Source organism: Acipenser ruthenus, chromosome 5 (assembly GCF_902713425.1).
Source record: "Acipenser ruthenus chromosome 5, fAciRut3.2 maternal haplotype, whole genome shotgun sequence".
Taxonomy (NCBI): Eukaryota; Metazoa; Chordata; class Actinopteri; order Acipenseriformes; family Acipenseridae; genus Acipenser; species Acipenser ruthenus.
The window spans coordinates 89,036,290-89,052,638 of record NC_081193.1 but is presented as its reverse complement, the minus strand read 5'-3'; the positions used below and the strand labels follow the sequence as shown (position 1 = coordinate 89,052,638).

Genomic DNA, 16,349 nt, shown 5'->3' with positions numbered 1-16,349 from the left:
AATGCAGCTCTCCTGTGTGTGTGTATGTGTGTTCGGGTGGTTAGTAAGAATTCAGTCAGTGAATGCAGCTCTCCTGTGTGTGTGTGTGTGTTTGGGTGGTTAGTAAGAATGCATTCAGTGAATGCAGCTCTCCTGTGTGTGTGTGTGTGTGTGTGTGTGTGTGTGTGTGTGTGTGTTCGGGTGGTTAGTAAGAATGCAGTCAGTGAATGCAGCTCTCCTGTGTGTGTGTGTGTCTGTCCTCCAGGTGCTGCACCTGATCGGCATGGCGCTGCTAGAAGAGAGACAGCAGCTGGAGAGCAGCAGTGAGGACAATGACGTCACCTTCAATTTCACACACAAGATCTCGCGTGAGTCTGGCCTTCGCTGCACCACCTCCACCCTTTCATAGGTCCAGGAGCTGCATTTACACATGCAGGACCACATGTGCCTGAGGACTCTTCTTTAAATTGTGGAGAGGCCCATTAAAAGACCTCTACTGTAAAGCCTTTTATATGATTAATGTGGATAATGTCTAATATTATAGATTGTAAGTATCTCAAACTGCTGTAATACAAAGCCCACTGATCACACAGTCCCACTCCAGTAGACTTGGCTATGACCAGCTACACTTCTACTTGTTCAAGGTGCCATGCTGTGTAATGTGAAGACTCGTCTGTTCTTGCATGCAGTGCTGTCTGTAAAGCTGCTTGTTCTCTTCTGTAAGGACCCAGAGAGGCTCCCAGTAACGGCCCCAGTGTTCTCTCCATGCTGGAGACTCTGCAGAATGCTCCACACCTGGAGGTTCACAAGGACATGATTCGATGGATTTTGAAGGTTTGACAATTTTTGTTAAAGGAATATTTGCTTCATGAGCGTTGAGTTGTTAGGGCCTGTTATGAGCCACATTTACTCTGAGTAAACTGTACCTTTTTATTTAACACTATGGGTTTATTTTAAACATATTTTACAAGCAGGCGTTTGGGCTTGTAATTGGGTTGGTTTCCAGTAATGAACCCTGTATCCCACTGATCATTCTGTGCTTTAGAAGTGATTTAATGTTGTATTCCGGATAGCTCTGCATGCACATAAGTAGCTTGAAGAGATTGTAATTCTACCTGAAGGCCGCAGGTGGCTGTATTCAATGAGCTTGAGAAACACAATAACTGTGATACAGCATCTCTATTCATCAGTATGAACTTTTTTTTTTCAGGCCAATTTTAAATTGGCCATTTCCCAGTCCATCCCATTTCCCAGGTAGTTTCGTATTGTATGGAACAGCATCCTGGTTAAGTTACATTGTTTGCGGTGGCTGCCATAATGATGCTGCAGTCAGAAAATGGCACAACACAATAAACAATGTTTTACAAGCTCCACACGGCTTCTGTTTGTGGATTGCATGGAACTTAAAGTACCATCCGATCCACTCTAAACCGATACGCTACTATAAAAGATGATTTGAATAATTACAGTATTGTGGGCACTACAAAAAAAAAAAAAAAAAAAAACTCAAGCCGTATGTGTAAATGATCTTTGTGGGTTAGGGCAACTGTCACAAACAGCTTAATTTGCCTCACCAGAGTCCGAGCCTTTGACCTTGTCACAATGCAACTCCTTTTCATTGCAGACCTTCAGCAGCATTAAGAAGATAAGGGAGCAGACCGCAACCACTCCTGTATCAGAGACTGGAGGACAGGCCTTGGAGGAGGTAGTGGAACGGGCTCCAGTGGTTTATACCAAGCTTGCTCAACACAGACATTGTATTTGAGTGTGGCATTGCATGAAAGAGCTGGGGGTAGATTGAAAGATAATTGGGAGCTCCAGGAAGATGATTCTGATATTCATTTTTTATCTCGTCTTTGAAATTGAGTTGTATATAATTAGCTTGAGCAAGACCCCCCCCCCCTTACAAATGTAGGAGTTTTTTTATGCTGCAGACTGCAACATATAAATGTGAATAAAGGGTCATTCAGTCTTGAAGTGCCATTTCTTCAGGGTATTATTACTATTATTAACATCTATAGGACCTGAATGGAGGTTTAATTTGTTGGAAGGCCAGCTCTGCCCACGCCTGGTCTCCAGTCTTGTTGAGGTGTGCATAGATATAAACGTGGAGTTCTCAATGTTAGTGTCTCTCCACACTCTTCTTGTGCTGTGCAGTCGGTGCGTGACCAGGACAAGGCAGAGCGCAAGCGCAAAGCAGAGATGGCACGGCTGCGCAGGGAGAAGATCATGGCTCAGATGTCAGAGATGCAAAGACATTTCATCGACGAGAACAAAGAACTGTTCCAGCAGAGCCTGGAGGATCTGGAGGCCTCCACCTCCACTGCACTGGAGCACAGGTGAGAGGGCACAGGGCTGCACAGCACTGCGCCACACTATAGTCAGATGGAGCTGTGTATTATCTGACTTTATTACTGTGAAGGAACGTCTTGTTTGAGAGAATTAGTTGAACTCTTTCTGTAATTTAAATCATTTTACTTTGCAAACCGTTATGAAAAGTATGATTCCCTTGACACTGTTACCGGGGATGTCTAGTTTCAGTTGAAGTGCCCTTAAGTACTACTGTTCCTGTCCAGTGTAGCACTCCAGTGCACCCAGTAACCATGTCTCTGCTCCCCCTCCCTCCTCGATGCTGCACCCAGTAACCGTGTCTCTGCTCCCCCTCCCTCCTCGATGCTGCACCCGGTAACGGTGTCTCTGCTCCCCCTCCCTCCTCGATGCTGCACCCGGTAACGGTGTCTCTGCTCCCCCTCCCTCCTCGATGCTGCACCCAGTAACCGTGTCTGCTCCCCCTCCCTCCTCGATGCTGCACCCAGTAACCGTGTCTCTGCTCCCCCTCCCTCCCCGGTGCTGCACCCAGTAACCGTGTCTCTGCTCACCCTCCCTCCCCGGTGCTGCACCCAGTAACCGTGTCTCTGCTCCCCCTCCCTCCTCGATGCTGCACCCAGTAACCGTGTCTCTGCTCCCCCTCCCTCCCCGGTGCTGCACCCAGTAACCGTGTCTCTGCTCCCCCTCCCCAGCCCCTCCCTCCATTATGCTGCGCTCATTCCAGTGTACTCAGTAACCCTGTCTCTGCTCCCCTTCCCTCCTCGATGCTGCACCCAGTAACCGTGTCTCTGCTCCCCCTCCCTCCTCGATGCTGCACCCAGTAACCGTGTCTGCTCCCCCTCCCTCCTCGATGCTGCACCCAGTAACCGTGTCTCTGCTCCCCCTCCCTCCCCGGTGCTGCACCCAGTAACCGTGTCTCTGCTCACCCTCCCTCCCCGGTGCTGCACCCAGTAACCGTGTCTCTGCTCCCCCTCCCTCCTCGATGCTGCACCCAGTAACCGTGTCTCTGCTCCCCCTCCCTCCCCGGTGCTGCACCCAGTAACCGTGTCTCTGCTCCCCCCTCCCTCCTCGATGCTGCACCCAGTAACTGTGTCTCTGCTCCCCCTCCCCAGCCCCTCCCTCCATTATGCTGCGCTCATTCCAGTGTACTCAGTAACCCTGTCTCTGCTCCCCTTCCCTCCTCGATGCTGCACCCAGTAACCGTGTCTCTGCTCCCCCTCCCTCCTCGATGCTGCACCCAGTAACCGTGTCTCTGCTCCCCCTCCCTCCTCGATGCTGCACCCAGTAACCGTGTCTCTGCTCCCCCTCCCTCCCCGGTGCTGCACCCAGTAACCGTGTCTCTGCTCCCCTTCCCTCCCCGGTGCTGCACCCAGTAACCGTGTCTCTGCTCCCCCTCCCTCCTCGATGCTGCACCCAGTAATTGTGTCTCTGCTCCCCCTCCCCAGCCCCTCCCTCCATGATGCTGCGCTCATTCCAGTGTACTCAGTAACCGTGTCTCTGCTCCCCTTCCCTCCTCGATGCTGCACCCAGTAACCGTGTCTCTGCTCCCCCTCCCTCCTCGATGCTGCACCCAGTAACCGTGTCTCTGCTCCCCTTCCCTCCCCGTTGCTGCACCCAGTAACCCTGTCTCTGCTCCCCCTCCCCAGCCCCTCCCTCCCCGATGCTGTGCTCGTGGCGCTGGGTCCCGGGCGCACACGAGGCAGTGAGAAGCGGCAGGTGGTCACCTGTATCCTGTGTCAGGAGGAGCAGGATATCAAAGCACACAATAAGGCTATGGTGCTGGCCGCCTTCGTCCAGAGGTCCACAGTCATGTCCAAGAACAGGAGAAGAGTAATGCATGATCCTGGTAAGTGGCTCTTACCACTCAGTACTCGCCAGTTTCCTCTGTTGCAATAGATTTTCAGTGTAGCCAGATAATAGGGATGCATTAAAAAAAAAAAAGTTATAATAATGATAAAAATTGGTAGTAGTTAAATACCTTGATACTATCCAGTATGTACTGTCAAAGCATGGTGTGTTTTTGAGCATATGGAGGAGTGATACTTGTGTTTTAGAGTATTATCAAATTGTCAGGTTTGCTATAGATGTTTAATTTTTGGAAAACCATCAGAAAAACAAATCTCAGGAATGACAAAAGCTTCTGAAAGAGGGAGAGCTGAACGTTCTAGTGGTTTTTGTGTTTTGTTTTCCCTGTTTAGAGAACTACGACCCCCTGTTTATGCATCCGGATTTGTCCTGCGGTACTCATACTGGGAGCTGTGGACACATCATGCATTCACACTGCTGGCAGAGGTGTGTGATAAATGCTGGCCCTGCACTTTAGAGGCTGAGATACTGGAGATACTGATACTGGGGTTCAGAACTGCACTGTAGAGGCTAATTAAAGGGCATGTCTGGAGATCACAGGGGTTCCCTTTCAAGTACGAAATGTAACCATAACCGAATGGGTATTTACCTCCTGAAGACCCGAATCCTGAATATTGTATATCAAAGCTGCTCTGAGTCTGTGGCACAGTCATGCCCCTGCCCCTGAGGGATCAAAAGTCCTGTGCTCCCAGATCTCGGCACCATTTTTCCTTTCAAGACTAACCTGAGGGAGAGCCTTGTTCAGATAAGTACAATTGTTGGTTATATCTGTATATATTTAGAATTTTAGTTTTACTTTTTTACAAATTTTTTTCCGGTGCTCGGTGTCACCAGCCCCGCCTGCCCCCTTGGGCCCCCACGGGGGTGCAAGCGCAGATTGCCTACAGGAGGATATACTGTCCATCGCCACTTCGAAGGAGTGAAGCTCTCCCTGTCCGCAAAGTTCATGCCGCTACTCAGGAGGGCCACTGAAACTTTGCAAGTGCCTTGGCCTACAGCAGGGGAAATAAGGCAATCCATCTTTGATGAGGAGACTGCCACTTCTCCCTTAACCCCTCCACTTCACCTGGATTTCCTTTATGAGATCCAATCCTCCTAGGACCATCCAGCAACAGCTCTTGCTGTTTCCTGTTCAATGGACACCCTATACAGGGTGCATGGTGCTGAAAAGCTGGGCCTGGCCCATATTCCACTGGTTGAGGCATCCATTGCTGCCCTGGTCCAGGCACCTAATTTGGCTCTGCTGTCCAAGGAAGGTGCCTGTCCTAACAAGCAGTGCCGAGTTTCTGAGGTGATCCTCAAGAAACTTAGCCAGGGTGTTTGCCACAAGGTTAGGGAACTACAACAGTGTCCCTACAACTAGTCTCAGCTGCTGCAGTCCCTTTCCTCAAGACACAGGCCCTCGCCACAACAGCTGGACGTGCTGCGCCTGGTGAACAAAAACTTGCTCCAGTTGTCTAAGCTCAATGGACAGGCTGTAGGCAAAAACCTGGCTGCACTGGTAGCTGGCCGCAGGCAGCTTTGGCTTTCCCAGGTAAGTGTGCCTGACTGGGACAAAGCACAACTGTTGGACACCTTGATCACTCCAGGGCATACGTTTGGTCCCATGGTGGATGAGATGCTGCAGCGCTCTCGCTGCACACCGCAGGAATCCACTAAGGAGCTGGTTTACTTGCTTCCGAAGTGACCACCTCCAGTACGTAAACCAGCGGCAAACTGGTGCCCTCGGGCCCAGCAGCCTCAAAGACCGGCCACTGCAAAAGGCGGTTTTCAGGACCGGCCCACGTCTGCTTGCTCCTGAGGTTCCGCTGCCCGCCGCAGAGACAGAGACCAAGCCACAGACGAAGGGAGCCACCTGGACTATTTTAACAATATGAAAACAATTTTAACAAAATCCAGTCCTGGAAAACTGGTATGTTATATAGGGTCATGGAATTAAAAAGAAAAAAAAAAAAAAAAAATTACTTTTTTTATTTACTTGAACCACATTCCACATTTTTTTTAAGTCTGGCACCCCCAAATATATATCGGATGTGACCTTATGCGATTTCGCACTGTTTGTGCTTTTTCAATTGGCTCACCGACTTGTCACTCAAGTGTATTCTCGTGTGAGTTGTGTTCGACAGAGCTAGCGGGAGAAATTATAACAGTTTAGTAGGCTAAACTGAATAGCTGTGTGCAGTCTTTGAGTGCCATCGTCAAAACGCAGTAAATAATGCCCGGAAAGTGCCATTTTAATGAAGCATGGCTTGAAAACAAGATCTACAGTGACTGGCTGCAGAAAGACAAAAGTGATGAACATAAAGCCTGATGGCAGTATTGTAAGAAAAGCTTCGAAATCAGCAACGTGGGCAAATCGGCACTAAAAAGCCACATGCAAGGACAAAAACATTGTGATCTAAAAGCCAGCAAAGAGGGGAGTGCAGTGAACATTAGATTACTTTGGCTCATCAGTAAAATTGCCGAGTGTAGCCGCATCCTCAAGCTGCATTAGCAGTAGGCCTTCTACTAGTACTTCAGGTTCGAGTGCCTCGGGACAGTGTTGTCTTTTCTAACCAAAGCAGATACCTTAAAGTCTGAAATATTATGGGCTTTGAACGTTACTAAAAACCACTACTCATACAAATCATGTGAAGGAACGAATAGTCTGTTTCAGCAAATGTTCCCAGACAGTGAAAGTCTTTTTCTTGTGGAGAACGGAAATGTGCTTACCTTTGTTATGGTATTGCTCCCTATTTCAAGTCAATGTTATCGGAGCAAATCGGCAAAGCAGATCAGTTTGTCTTTTTATTTGATGAGAGTCTGAATCGTAAGTGTCAATCCAAGCAAATGGATATACATATTTGCCTGTGGGAAAATGGCAAAGAAGTCACACTATGTTATGGGACCCAATTTTTAGGCCACGCTGATGCCAACACAATGCTCGAAGTTTAGTGAGAGTGTTGAAAAAAGAAATTTACGCAACCTCCTTCAGTTGTCGATGTTGCTTCAAAATAATTTAAAAACCGACTCTGATACAGCGTTGTTAAACATTGGGAGCTGTGGTCTGCATATGTTAGTTGAGCTTTTAGGGATGGTTTTCATGCATGTAATTGCGAAATTACTAAACTGCTATGTAGTCTGTATTGGATGTTCAAGGATACCTCGGCTCAGGGGGAAGACTATACCACAGTCACAGGTAGTGAACGTTTTCATTTGAAATTGTCAGCATAGGTGGCTAGAAAATGTTCCGGTTGCAGAGAGAGCACTTGAAGTTTGTCATTAAGTATGTTAAACAGGTGAACGAAAAGAAAGTCCTTTTGAAACTGTTAAGCCAATGTCCAGTGACAACCTAAACAAACCGCACCATTCGTTGCTGCTTCCAGACTGATAAGCCTGTGCTGCCTTTCCTTTGCGATGATATGCAACATGTTATCAAAGGGCTCATGCAAAGATTTGTTAGATGCGATGTTCTTAAAGAAGCCACAACGGTTGCTAAGCTTATGAAAGTGGATCCCGTGAAAAGAGAAAATTGGTGCTACCTCAGAAAGGTAGAAGTGGAAAGATTTTGAAAAGATTTGTCAACGGCCAAAAAAGTCAGTGAACTTAAAGTGCTTGAATTTAAAACAAAACTGCTCTGGTCAAGATTGTGGCTAAATTGTTGGAGAAATCGCCTATCGAATATGCTCTTGTGAGAAGCATGTCTGCCCTAGATCCAAGGCTTATGTTCTCTGCTAGAGATAAGATATGTATTGTACATGAATTGCGCTATATAAATAAAGGTTTATTATTATTATTATTATTATTATTATTATTATTATTATTACGTGCCGTGAAAATATGAAGAACATTTTGAAGGTCTTAGTGGATGCCAAAAGAGTAAGTGAGAGAAAGTGTGACAATGTACTTCGGCAGTTAGGAGAGTTTATGGAAGTGACAGTGCCTGCGTCACCCACAAGATTCAGAGATTGTGAAATGAATGACAGAGTTGATTCCCTTCTGTATGAACACGTGGCCAGTAATTATTCAAAACTTGCTGCTTCTTTCGCATGGCCAGGGAAGTGTTGAGCGAGGGTTTTCGGTGAAGAAAGAAATTGAATTTGAAAATCTGCATAAGGAATCATTAGTATCGCAACGTATTATCCTTGATCACATTCAGTCAGTTGGTGGAATACTTAATGTGCAAATCACAAAACAGCGTTTGCATTTTGCGTCTGGTGCCAGACAAAAGTATACATCTTTAAGAAGAAAAGGAACAGCCATGTCAGAAACGAGAATCGGTGATGGATGAGGTAGAGGATCTCAGAAAAAAGAAAAGGAGAATGCAAACGGACATTGACAGTCTAAAGCAGTGGTTCTTAACCTGGGGTGCACGCACCCCGTGGGGGTGCGAGATGCCTTTTCTGGGGGTGCGAGACATGCCAGATTTTTTTAGAAGGTAAATCATCGAAAACACAAATTAAGCACTGGCACGCAAGTACAACTACTTTGTTTTATCAAACCTATGTATTTATTAACATTATACATTTAACAATTACTGTAATATACAAACAAAAAATGTATTTTCAAGTTTAAGCCAATTGTAGTGAAATTATCTCGCTACAAAATACAGTGTAGCGCCACGTTGCGGGGCATTTCGTGACGCGTATGCAGATGATGATGTGGCAGCGCCGCGGCTTTGTTTCAATTCAGTGAGCCGCTAACTGTTAGCATGTCGGTTACAGTTTACTTCCACAGCAAAACTCTGCAACATCTCTGGGTAGTACTTGTGTATTTCTGTGTGCCTACTGTACTATTATTTGTGGTGAGTAATAACATGAAACTATTTTACGTATATTTAATATGCATTTAAAAGTGTATAGGCCCCCCCAATAGCAGAAGAGTCACTGAGCCGGTAAACTTAAAAAAAAGTGTGTAATTTTTCATGTATTCTTAATTTTACTGTGAAATTAAAATAAATATATAATTCTCTCTCTTACATTCTATAGTTATGATATATCTTTATATTTAAAGAACTGACCTACTTCAATGATTTTTTTATAAGGGATGCGTGAACATATTTTGAGAGCCAAAGGGGTGCAGGCTGCAGTAAAGGTTAAGAACCACCGGTCTAATGAAATCGGCGGATGAATTTGCTGAGAAATCAGAATCAACTGGACATTAATGTGGATTAGTAAATCCAACAGCATGAGGAGAACCGCTAAAGAAAAAGAGCGAGACATCACTTCCCTTCAAGCTAAAATCAACAAACTCCTGACAACATTAAAAAATGCTAAGATTGCCTGTTATTTGTTTCAATCGAAATATACCAAGTCTGCTTCTTTAATAGTATTGAAATAGTATGAGTCGTATTTATTCATAAATCGCTATCCAGCGTTACAAGTTGTAACTGCTTTGTGTTAATGATGTTTTTGGATGATTTGATAGTTTTATAGTGGTGGTGACAAAACAATATCAGTTGCTCATAGTTTTAGTTCTCGTGTTTTGACTGTGTGAAACGCTTGTGCATCGTTCCATGACTTTATTTTTTGGTCCTTGAAATTAGAATGTGTGCGCTCATGAAAAGTGCTTGAAAGTCCTTGATTTCAGTTGGGGAAATAGCGTATGAACCCTGAGTCTACCTTTCAGACCGGCTATTCGTTGCAATTCAAGCACGGTCCCCCTCCCTTTCGGGCGTGACAACATCAGTCACGGACCCACAGGAGGCTGCTGTGGTGTCTCGGGAGGTAGCAGCTCTGCTGCAAAAAAGGGCTATTTGCCTGATCGACCCCCTCGAGATGGAGGAAGGGTTCTACTCCAGGTACTTCCTCGTGCCAAAGCGGGATGGTGGCCTCAGACCAGTCCTCGACCTCAGACAGGGTAACCTGAGTTTCAAAATGCTGACAATGCAATGGCTGTTGCAGTCAGTCAGGCCAGGTGACTGGTTCATGGTGGACTTTAAGGACGGCTATTTCCACATCCCCATAAAACCAGCGCACCTTCAGGGAACAGCGTCGAGTTCCATGTCTTGCCATTCGGCCTCTCCATAGCTCCACGTGCCTTCTCCAAGTGCAGGGAAGCTGTTTTGGTCCCATTGAGACTCAAACACAGAAGAGTACTCCATTATCTGGATGACTGGTCTCTGCCTCTGCTGCAGACTCTGCACAGACTGGCTGAAAAGCTTTCATCTTTTGTTCAAATTCACAAGTGAACGGAACGAAAGGATTTTTTCAGCACAGAGGCCCACGAGGTACTTGTCACCGGCCACCTCCATTGGTTGAGCTTTGCGGTGAGTCATGCAAAGAACCAGCTGACACCTTCCCTGACAGCCTCCTATCTGGGAGTGTGCTTGGACTCCCAGTACATGCTGGCCACTCTGTTGGATGGCAGAGTGCAAAGAATAGCCGCCTGCTTTGAGCTCTTTCAGCTCAACAGAGGACCAACGGTAGTGACATACTAGAAACTTCTGGACCTGATGTCAGCAGCTTCCATAACCTTCAAGGTCATTGCATCCATGATTGCAGCAGGCTTGAAGGAGAAATTACTCTGAGATCTGTTAGCGCAGTCCTTTTGATCCCACTGGGGCGGAGGCATGACTGCGTCACAGGCTCAAAGAGCAGCTTTGGTATACAATATTCAGGATTCGGGTCTTTAGGAGGTAAATACCCATTTGGTAATGGTTGCATTTCTATTTCAGGGAACCAGGGTCATGATAATAACCTAATGTTATATTAGTACAGGGATCTCCCACAGTAGCTGAATGGGTTAATAATTTAGGTAACTTTTTAAACATGTCAAGAGACTTGTTGCAGGAAATGTGCTCAGTGTAGATCCCACAGGTTCAAACACCAGACAAGCAGCAGGAAGAGAGAAAGCTGTTCACTGGGTCCCTGTCTCCACAGATACTTCGATGCTGTCCAGGCGAAGGAACAGAGAAGACAGCAGCGTCTGCGCGTGCACACCAGCTACGAGGTGGAGAACGGGGAGTTCCTGTGCCCACTGTGCGAGTGTCTGAGTAACACTGTGATCCCCCTGCTGCCCCCGCCACGGGCCTGCAGCCCCGGGTACATGCAGCTCCATCATACTCATTTATATAGCAACTGTTACAGGGATGGGGACTTTCAGTGAAGTCCCGGGCAACAAGTTACAACAGAGGCATGCAAGGGTCAAGCTGTTTGACTTTAAACTGATCCAGATTTGAAAGTTTAAAAGGTACTGATCAGCAACTCTGCACTTCAGATAAACTAGTTTGCTCTGTGCGATGCTTCTCGATTTTCAACTCTGTGCTTAACATCGAAGGTGGAGTCAAGGCTGTTATACTAGTACATATACACAGTGCTGCTGACTTAACTACAGGCCATGTCGGGTGTGTAAGGACATCAGTCGTTCGTGGATAAAATCCGAGACAGTCGAGCGAGACGGCTGTGTCCAAGTGCACTTGATGCATCCTCTAGTTAAAGCTATTATATTAGAAGTGCTTTGGTCTTTACAGAGTCAAACTCAGAGTAGAAACGACACGCACATTATGTTTATTAAAAATAGTAGGGACTAAAAATGTAATCAGTGGTTCAATGGAAGTAAATAGTAGATAAATTTACACTTGCCATATAATGCAGAACTACCCGACACTATTCCCTTGAGCAAAGCATTTTGATTGGAAACAAGTTCAGAGGCACGTTTTCAGAGAGGAATAATACAATTGACTGTATGAAACTAGCAAGAATGATTTAACCACAATTCTGCAAAGCTACCCTATAACTAAACTGTGTCATGCTAGTTTTATACTGTTATAATTGTATTGTTTCCCACAAAGACTTTCTTTAAAACAGCCCCAATGTGTGTTGAGAATCTGCACTCCTGTTTTCTTTGTCGATGAGGATGATCAGTTTGAAGGCTGGTCATGCGCTGGGTTGAAACAGTAGGTGTGTTAGGAGAATCTTCCTGCTAATGCACTCGACACTCCGTCCTCTCTACCTTGTGTTCTTACCACTTCTTTAAGGCGTCAAAGGTTATTCACTTAACTATCTTCAATTATGTATTGTTTTGTAGCATCTCAGAGCAACAGAACCTAAACCAGTGGCTGAAGACAATATCCCAGCAGATGAATGTGCTGCACTGTTTAAAGAAGAAGCAGAACTCCTCCAGTGAGTGTGTGTCTGTTTCTAAAGTTTCTTCTGATGTAATGTCTGCAGGTGTACGAGACGTTTTCATCTAACAGGTAAGTAGAGATGGGATGCCCCTGGGAACGTACTGTGGCTGTGGCTGCAGTAGAGGCCCATTGAGACTCCAATGCACAAAACAGTCCTGACCGGTCTCTCTATAGCAAGCAGTAGAGACACCCCTCTACATGACAGCTCCTGCCTGTGCTTCATTGTGCTTCCTCTTCAAACAGGCAGTCCAGATGCAGAAGCAGCAGACAGAATGGATGAGACTCCGCTAGCAGAGGGATTCCGGCCGGACCTGCAGCCCACGTAAGAGGAGTAGCTGTGAATGCAAACAGTTTGTGCTTGTACTAAATACACACACCTGCAACTTGAAATAATAATAATAATAATAATAATAATAATAATAATACATGGCATTGCTAAAACAGTGCAGCCTGTATTTGAACTTTCCAACAGAGGTGGAGAACTTCTGGTTTTCTCGTTCATCATCCCCTGAGAGAGCTGCGATATTGAAGTCAAGTGCTCATAATCCCAGAGTCAATTTTTAACTATTAAATAAGAAAGACACAAACCTGTATGCAGCGACACTGTATCTGTCTAGGTGCAGCAGTTATATACGTTTTCAGCATTCTTCCTGCAAGCTGTATGAGGCAAGATAAACCAGTTTTAAAAGTGATCTTTAAATGTTGTTTTTCAGGAATCCTTACTCCAGCAGCATTAAGGAGATGCTGACGACCTTTGGGACAGCGACCTACAAAGTGGGCTTAAAGGTTCACCCCAATGAGCAGGACCCCCGTGTGCCCATCATGTGCTGGGGCAGCTGTGCCTACACCATCCAGTCCATTGGTAAGCCACCCCAGTGAAAGGGCAGCCCTGCCCCTCTAACCTCCTGCTGGGAGGAAGTGGGATCAGGGTATTTAAAGGATAACCCCCAGGGTGCTCCTCAGTGCAGTGCACACCCGCTGAGTTTCTTTTGGGTTATACAGGACATTACCCATGATTGTTCACAAGATAGCACGTCAAATGCAAAGCACATTTTATAGCTCCGACAGTGACTTCTACGATTTCTGATGATTGTGTTCATCTAATACATGGGAAAGTCCTATAATTCGTTTAGTCATAAACCTGTGATGTGTTGCCACATTAGACAACCCTTCCCCTGCATGTGGTGTTTATAGTATTTTAGGTTTGTCTTTTAAAGAGCAGTCTGCAGCCTATTTTAAAATTCCCAAACCAAATCTAGAGTGATTAATTTGCAAACAAAAAAAAATTATCTTTCATATCCGCCTGTTGAAGATGAACCAAAGAACATTCCCTTTCATATAACCCATTTGAGATGATACCACAGATCCTGAAGTTGGTAAAGATGCTGGAGATTTGTTTTTATTTTTTTTACTGCGGTTCCATTTCTTATAAAAATGAACTTTGGTGATTGTGAGTACTCTAGGTTATAATTTGCATCTCATGGTTCTGGTCAATTTATAATGAATGTGGAATTTTTTTCCTTTTTTTTTTTTTTTAAAAAAAATTTAGTCGTTGCCAATTTTTATTATTTTCTCCCAATTTGGAATGGCCAATTATTTTTTAGGCTCAGCTCACCGCTACCACCCCTGCGCTGACTCGGGAGCGGTGAAGACGAGCATACGAAGCGTGTGCCGTCAGCCGACCGCTTTTTTTCACACTGCAGACTCACCATGCAGCCACCCAAGAGCTACAACGTAGGAGGACAATGCAGCTTACAGGCAAGCCCGCAGGCGCCCGGCCAGACTACAGGGGTCGCTGGTGCATGGTGAGCCGAGGACACCCCAGCCGACCTAAACCCTCCCCCCCGGGGCAACACTCGGCCAAAAAGCCAAGAAAACCATTCAATGGCCGAGTGAGACTCATAGGAGCCGAGAAGCCGAAAAAAAGGGACGCATCTGAGCAATACACATAGCCCCGGCACCACAGAGATAACACGGACATAAACAAACAAGATAGCTGCTTCTGCATTCAGCGCTCAAAGAATATCACAGACATTTGCAGAGCATTTTGAGATGTTATAGTAAGAAAATTATTGAGTTTGGTGATAAAACGAGTGATCAGGAGATGATTTATCGGTATGCACGATTATGAAGAGGTATGTGAAAAATACAGCGAACAAGGAGTTGGGCGGGGCTGGAGATGCAGTACTGAGTGTCCTGTTGATATGCAGAGCCCTTTAAACCCGTTTTCCTGTGATATAAAATACTTTTAAACCGCGCGTCTAAAATAAACTGCGCATGTGAAAATAAATTGGACCTGACGTGCTGAGTAAATGGACCGCAAAGGGTTAAACTAATGTTCTTAAAATAGTAACAGAAACCTGTAATCTGTCATGTCCTAATGCAGGGTTTTCTAAGTCACAGAGTAGTCCAATAGTTAGTTTTTTTTGGGGGGGTTAGCTTCCCCCAGTTCTATTTGAACCCATTTCTTACTCTGTAAATGCTAATAATGTGTTTATTTAGCTAAACTGTTTATGTTTAAATAAATTCAAACAGTTCACTGTTAATGAGGCTTTAAACTTGTGAGATGCGATTTATGCTGCAATAACTGTGTATGTAGAGAGAGCTGACCATTGTAACTAAAATAAATGTCTCTGTTTTTCCTTCCAGAGAGACAGTTGATAGATGAGGAGAAACCATTGTTTGGCAGTTTACCTTGCAGACAGGTAAGAGTGAGGGCGGGTTATTGTTACTGAATCACTGAGTCACGTCTCCTCCAGTGTAGGGCGGGTTATTGTCACTGAATCACTGAGTCACGTCTCCTCCAGTGTAGAGTGGGTTATTGTTACTGAATCACATCTCCTCCAGTGTAGAGTGGGTTATTGTTACTGAATCACTAAATCACGTCTCCTCCAGTGTAGAGTGGGTTATTGTTACTGAATCACGTCTCCTCCAGTGTAGAGTGGGTTATTGTTACTGAATCACGTCTCCTCCAGTGTAGAGTGGGTTATTGTTACTGAATCACGTCTCCTCCAGTGTAGAGTGGGTTATTGTTACTGAATCACGTCTCCTCCAGTGTAGAGTGGGTTATTGTTACTGAATCACTGAGTCACGTCTCCTCCAGTGTAGAGTGGGTTATTGTTACTGAATCACGTCTCCTCCAGTGTAGAGTGGGTTATTGTTACTGAATCACGTCTCCTCCAGTGTAGAGTGGGTTATTGTTACTGAATCACTGAGTCACGTCTCCTCCAGTGTAGAGTGGGTTATTGTTACTGAATCACGTCTCCTCCAGTGTAGAGTGGGTTATTGTTACTGAATCACTGGATCACGTCTCCTCCAGTGTAGAGTGGGTTATTGTTACTGAGTCACGTCTCCTCCAGTGTAGAGTGGGTTATTGTTACTGAATCACGTCTCCTCCAGTGTAGAGTGGGTTATTGTTACTGAATCACATCTCCTCCAGTGTAGGGCGGGTTATTGTTACTGAATCACTGAATATTACTCTTGCTCTTATTGTATTACTTGTATTGTAACACTTGAAATGTATTTGCTTACGATTGTAAGTCGCCCTGGATAAGGGCATCTGCTAAGAAATAAATAAAAATAATAATAATAATAATAATAATGATAATAATAATAATAATAATAATAATAATAATAGTGTAGGGCGGGTTATTGTTACTGAAGCACTGAATCACGTCTCCTCCAGTGTAGAGTGGGTTATTGTTACTGAATCACGTCTCCTCCAGTGTAGGGCGGGTTATTGTTACTGAATCACTGAATCACGTCTCCTCCAGTGTAGAGTGGGTTATTGTCACTGAATCACATCTCCTCCAGTGTAGGGCGGGTTATTGTCACTGAATCACGTCTCCTTCCAGTGTAGGGCAGGACATATGTGCAAATTCTACCTCGGCTGTTCACTGATATTGAGTTCTGTGTGTCAGCTGACTTCCTGCAGATCAATTCTAAAAAAAATTAAAAAAAAGTTGTGTCTTAAAGATTTCAGAAAGCAGCTCCAAACCATTTTTTCTTTTCTGACTCTTGGCAACAACTGTTAAATGAATCCAGCGTCCGCAGTCAGGAGTTCAGTCAT

The 16,349-nt window shown here is 45.2% G+C and overlaps 1 protein-coding gene across 2 annotated transcripts in view; it reads left to right on the top strand.

The window, feature by feature from the left end:
• ubr2 (ubiquitin protein ligase E3 component n-recognin 2) overlaps positions 1-16,349 on the top strand; it is a 58,399-nt gene that overhangs the window by 35,634 nt on the left and 6,416 nt on the right. For both annotated transcript variants that reach the window (XM_059024740.1, XM_059024739.1), the window contains exons 26-36: positions 245-347; positions 704-813; positions 1,604-1,684; positions 2,137-2,318; positions 3,954-4,153; positions 4,506-4,599; positions 11,034-11,195; positions 12,181-12,275; positions 12,524-12,602; positions 12,994-13,142; positions 14,930-14,985. In XM_059024740.1, coding sequence (XP_058880723.1) covers positions 245-347; positions 704-813; positions 1,604-1,684; positions 2,137-2,318; positions 3,954-4,153; positions 4,506-4,599; positions 11,034-11,195; positions 12,181-12,275; positions 12,524-12,602; positions 12,994-13,142; positions 14,930-14,985 — 1,311 coding nt within the window. The remainder of the gene's footprint in view (positions 1-244; positions 348-703; positions 814-1,603; positions 1,685-2,136; positions 2,319-3,953; positions 4,154-4,505; positions 4,600-11,033; positions 11,196-12,180; positions 12,276-12,523; positions 12,603-12,993; positions 13,143-14,929; positions 14,986-16,349) is intronic.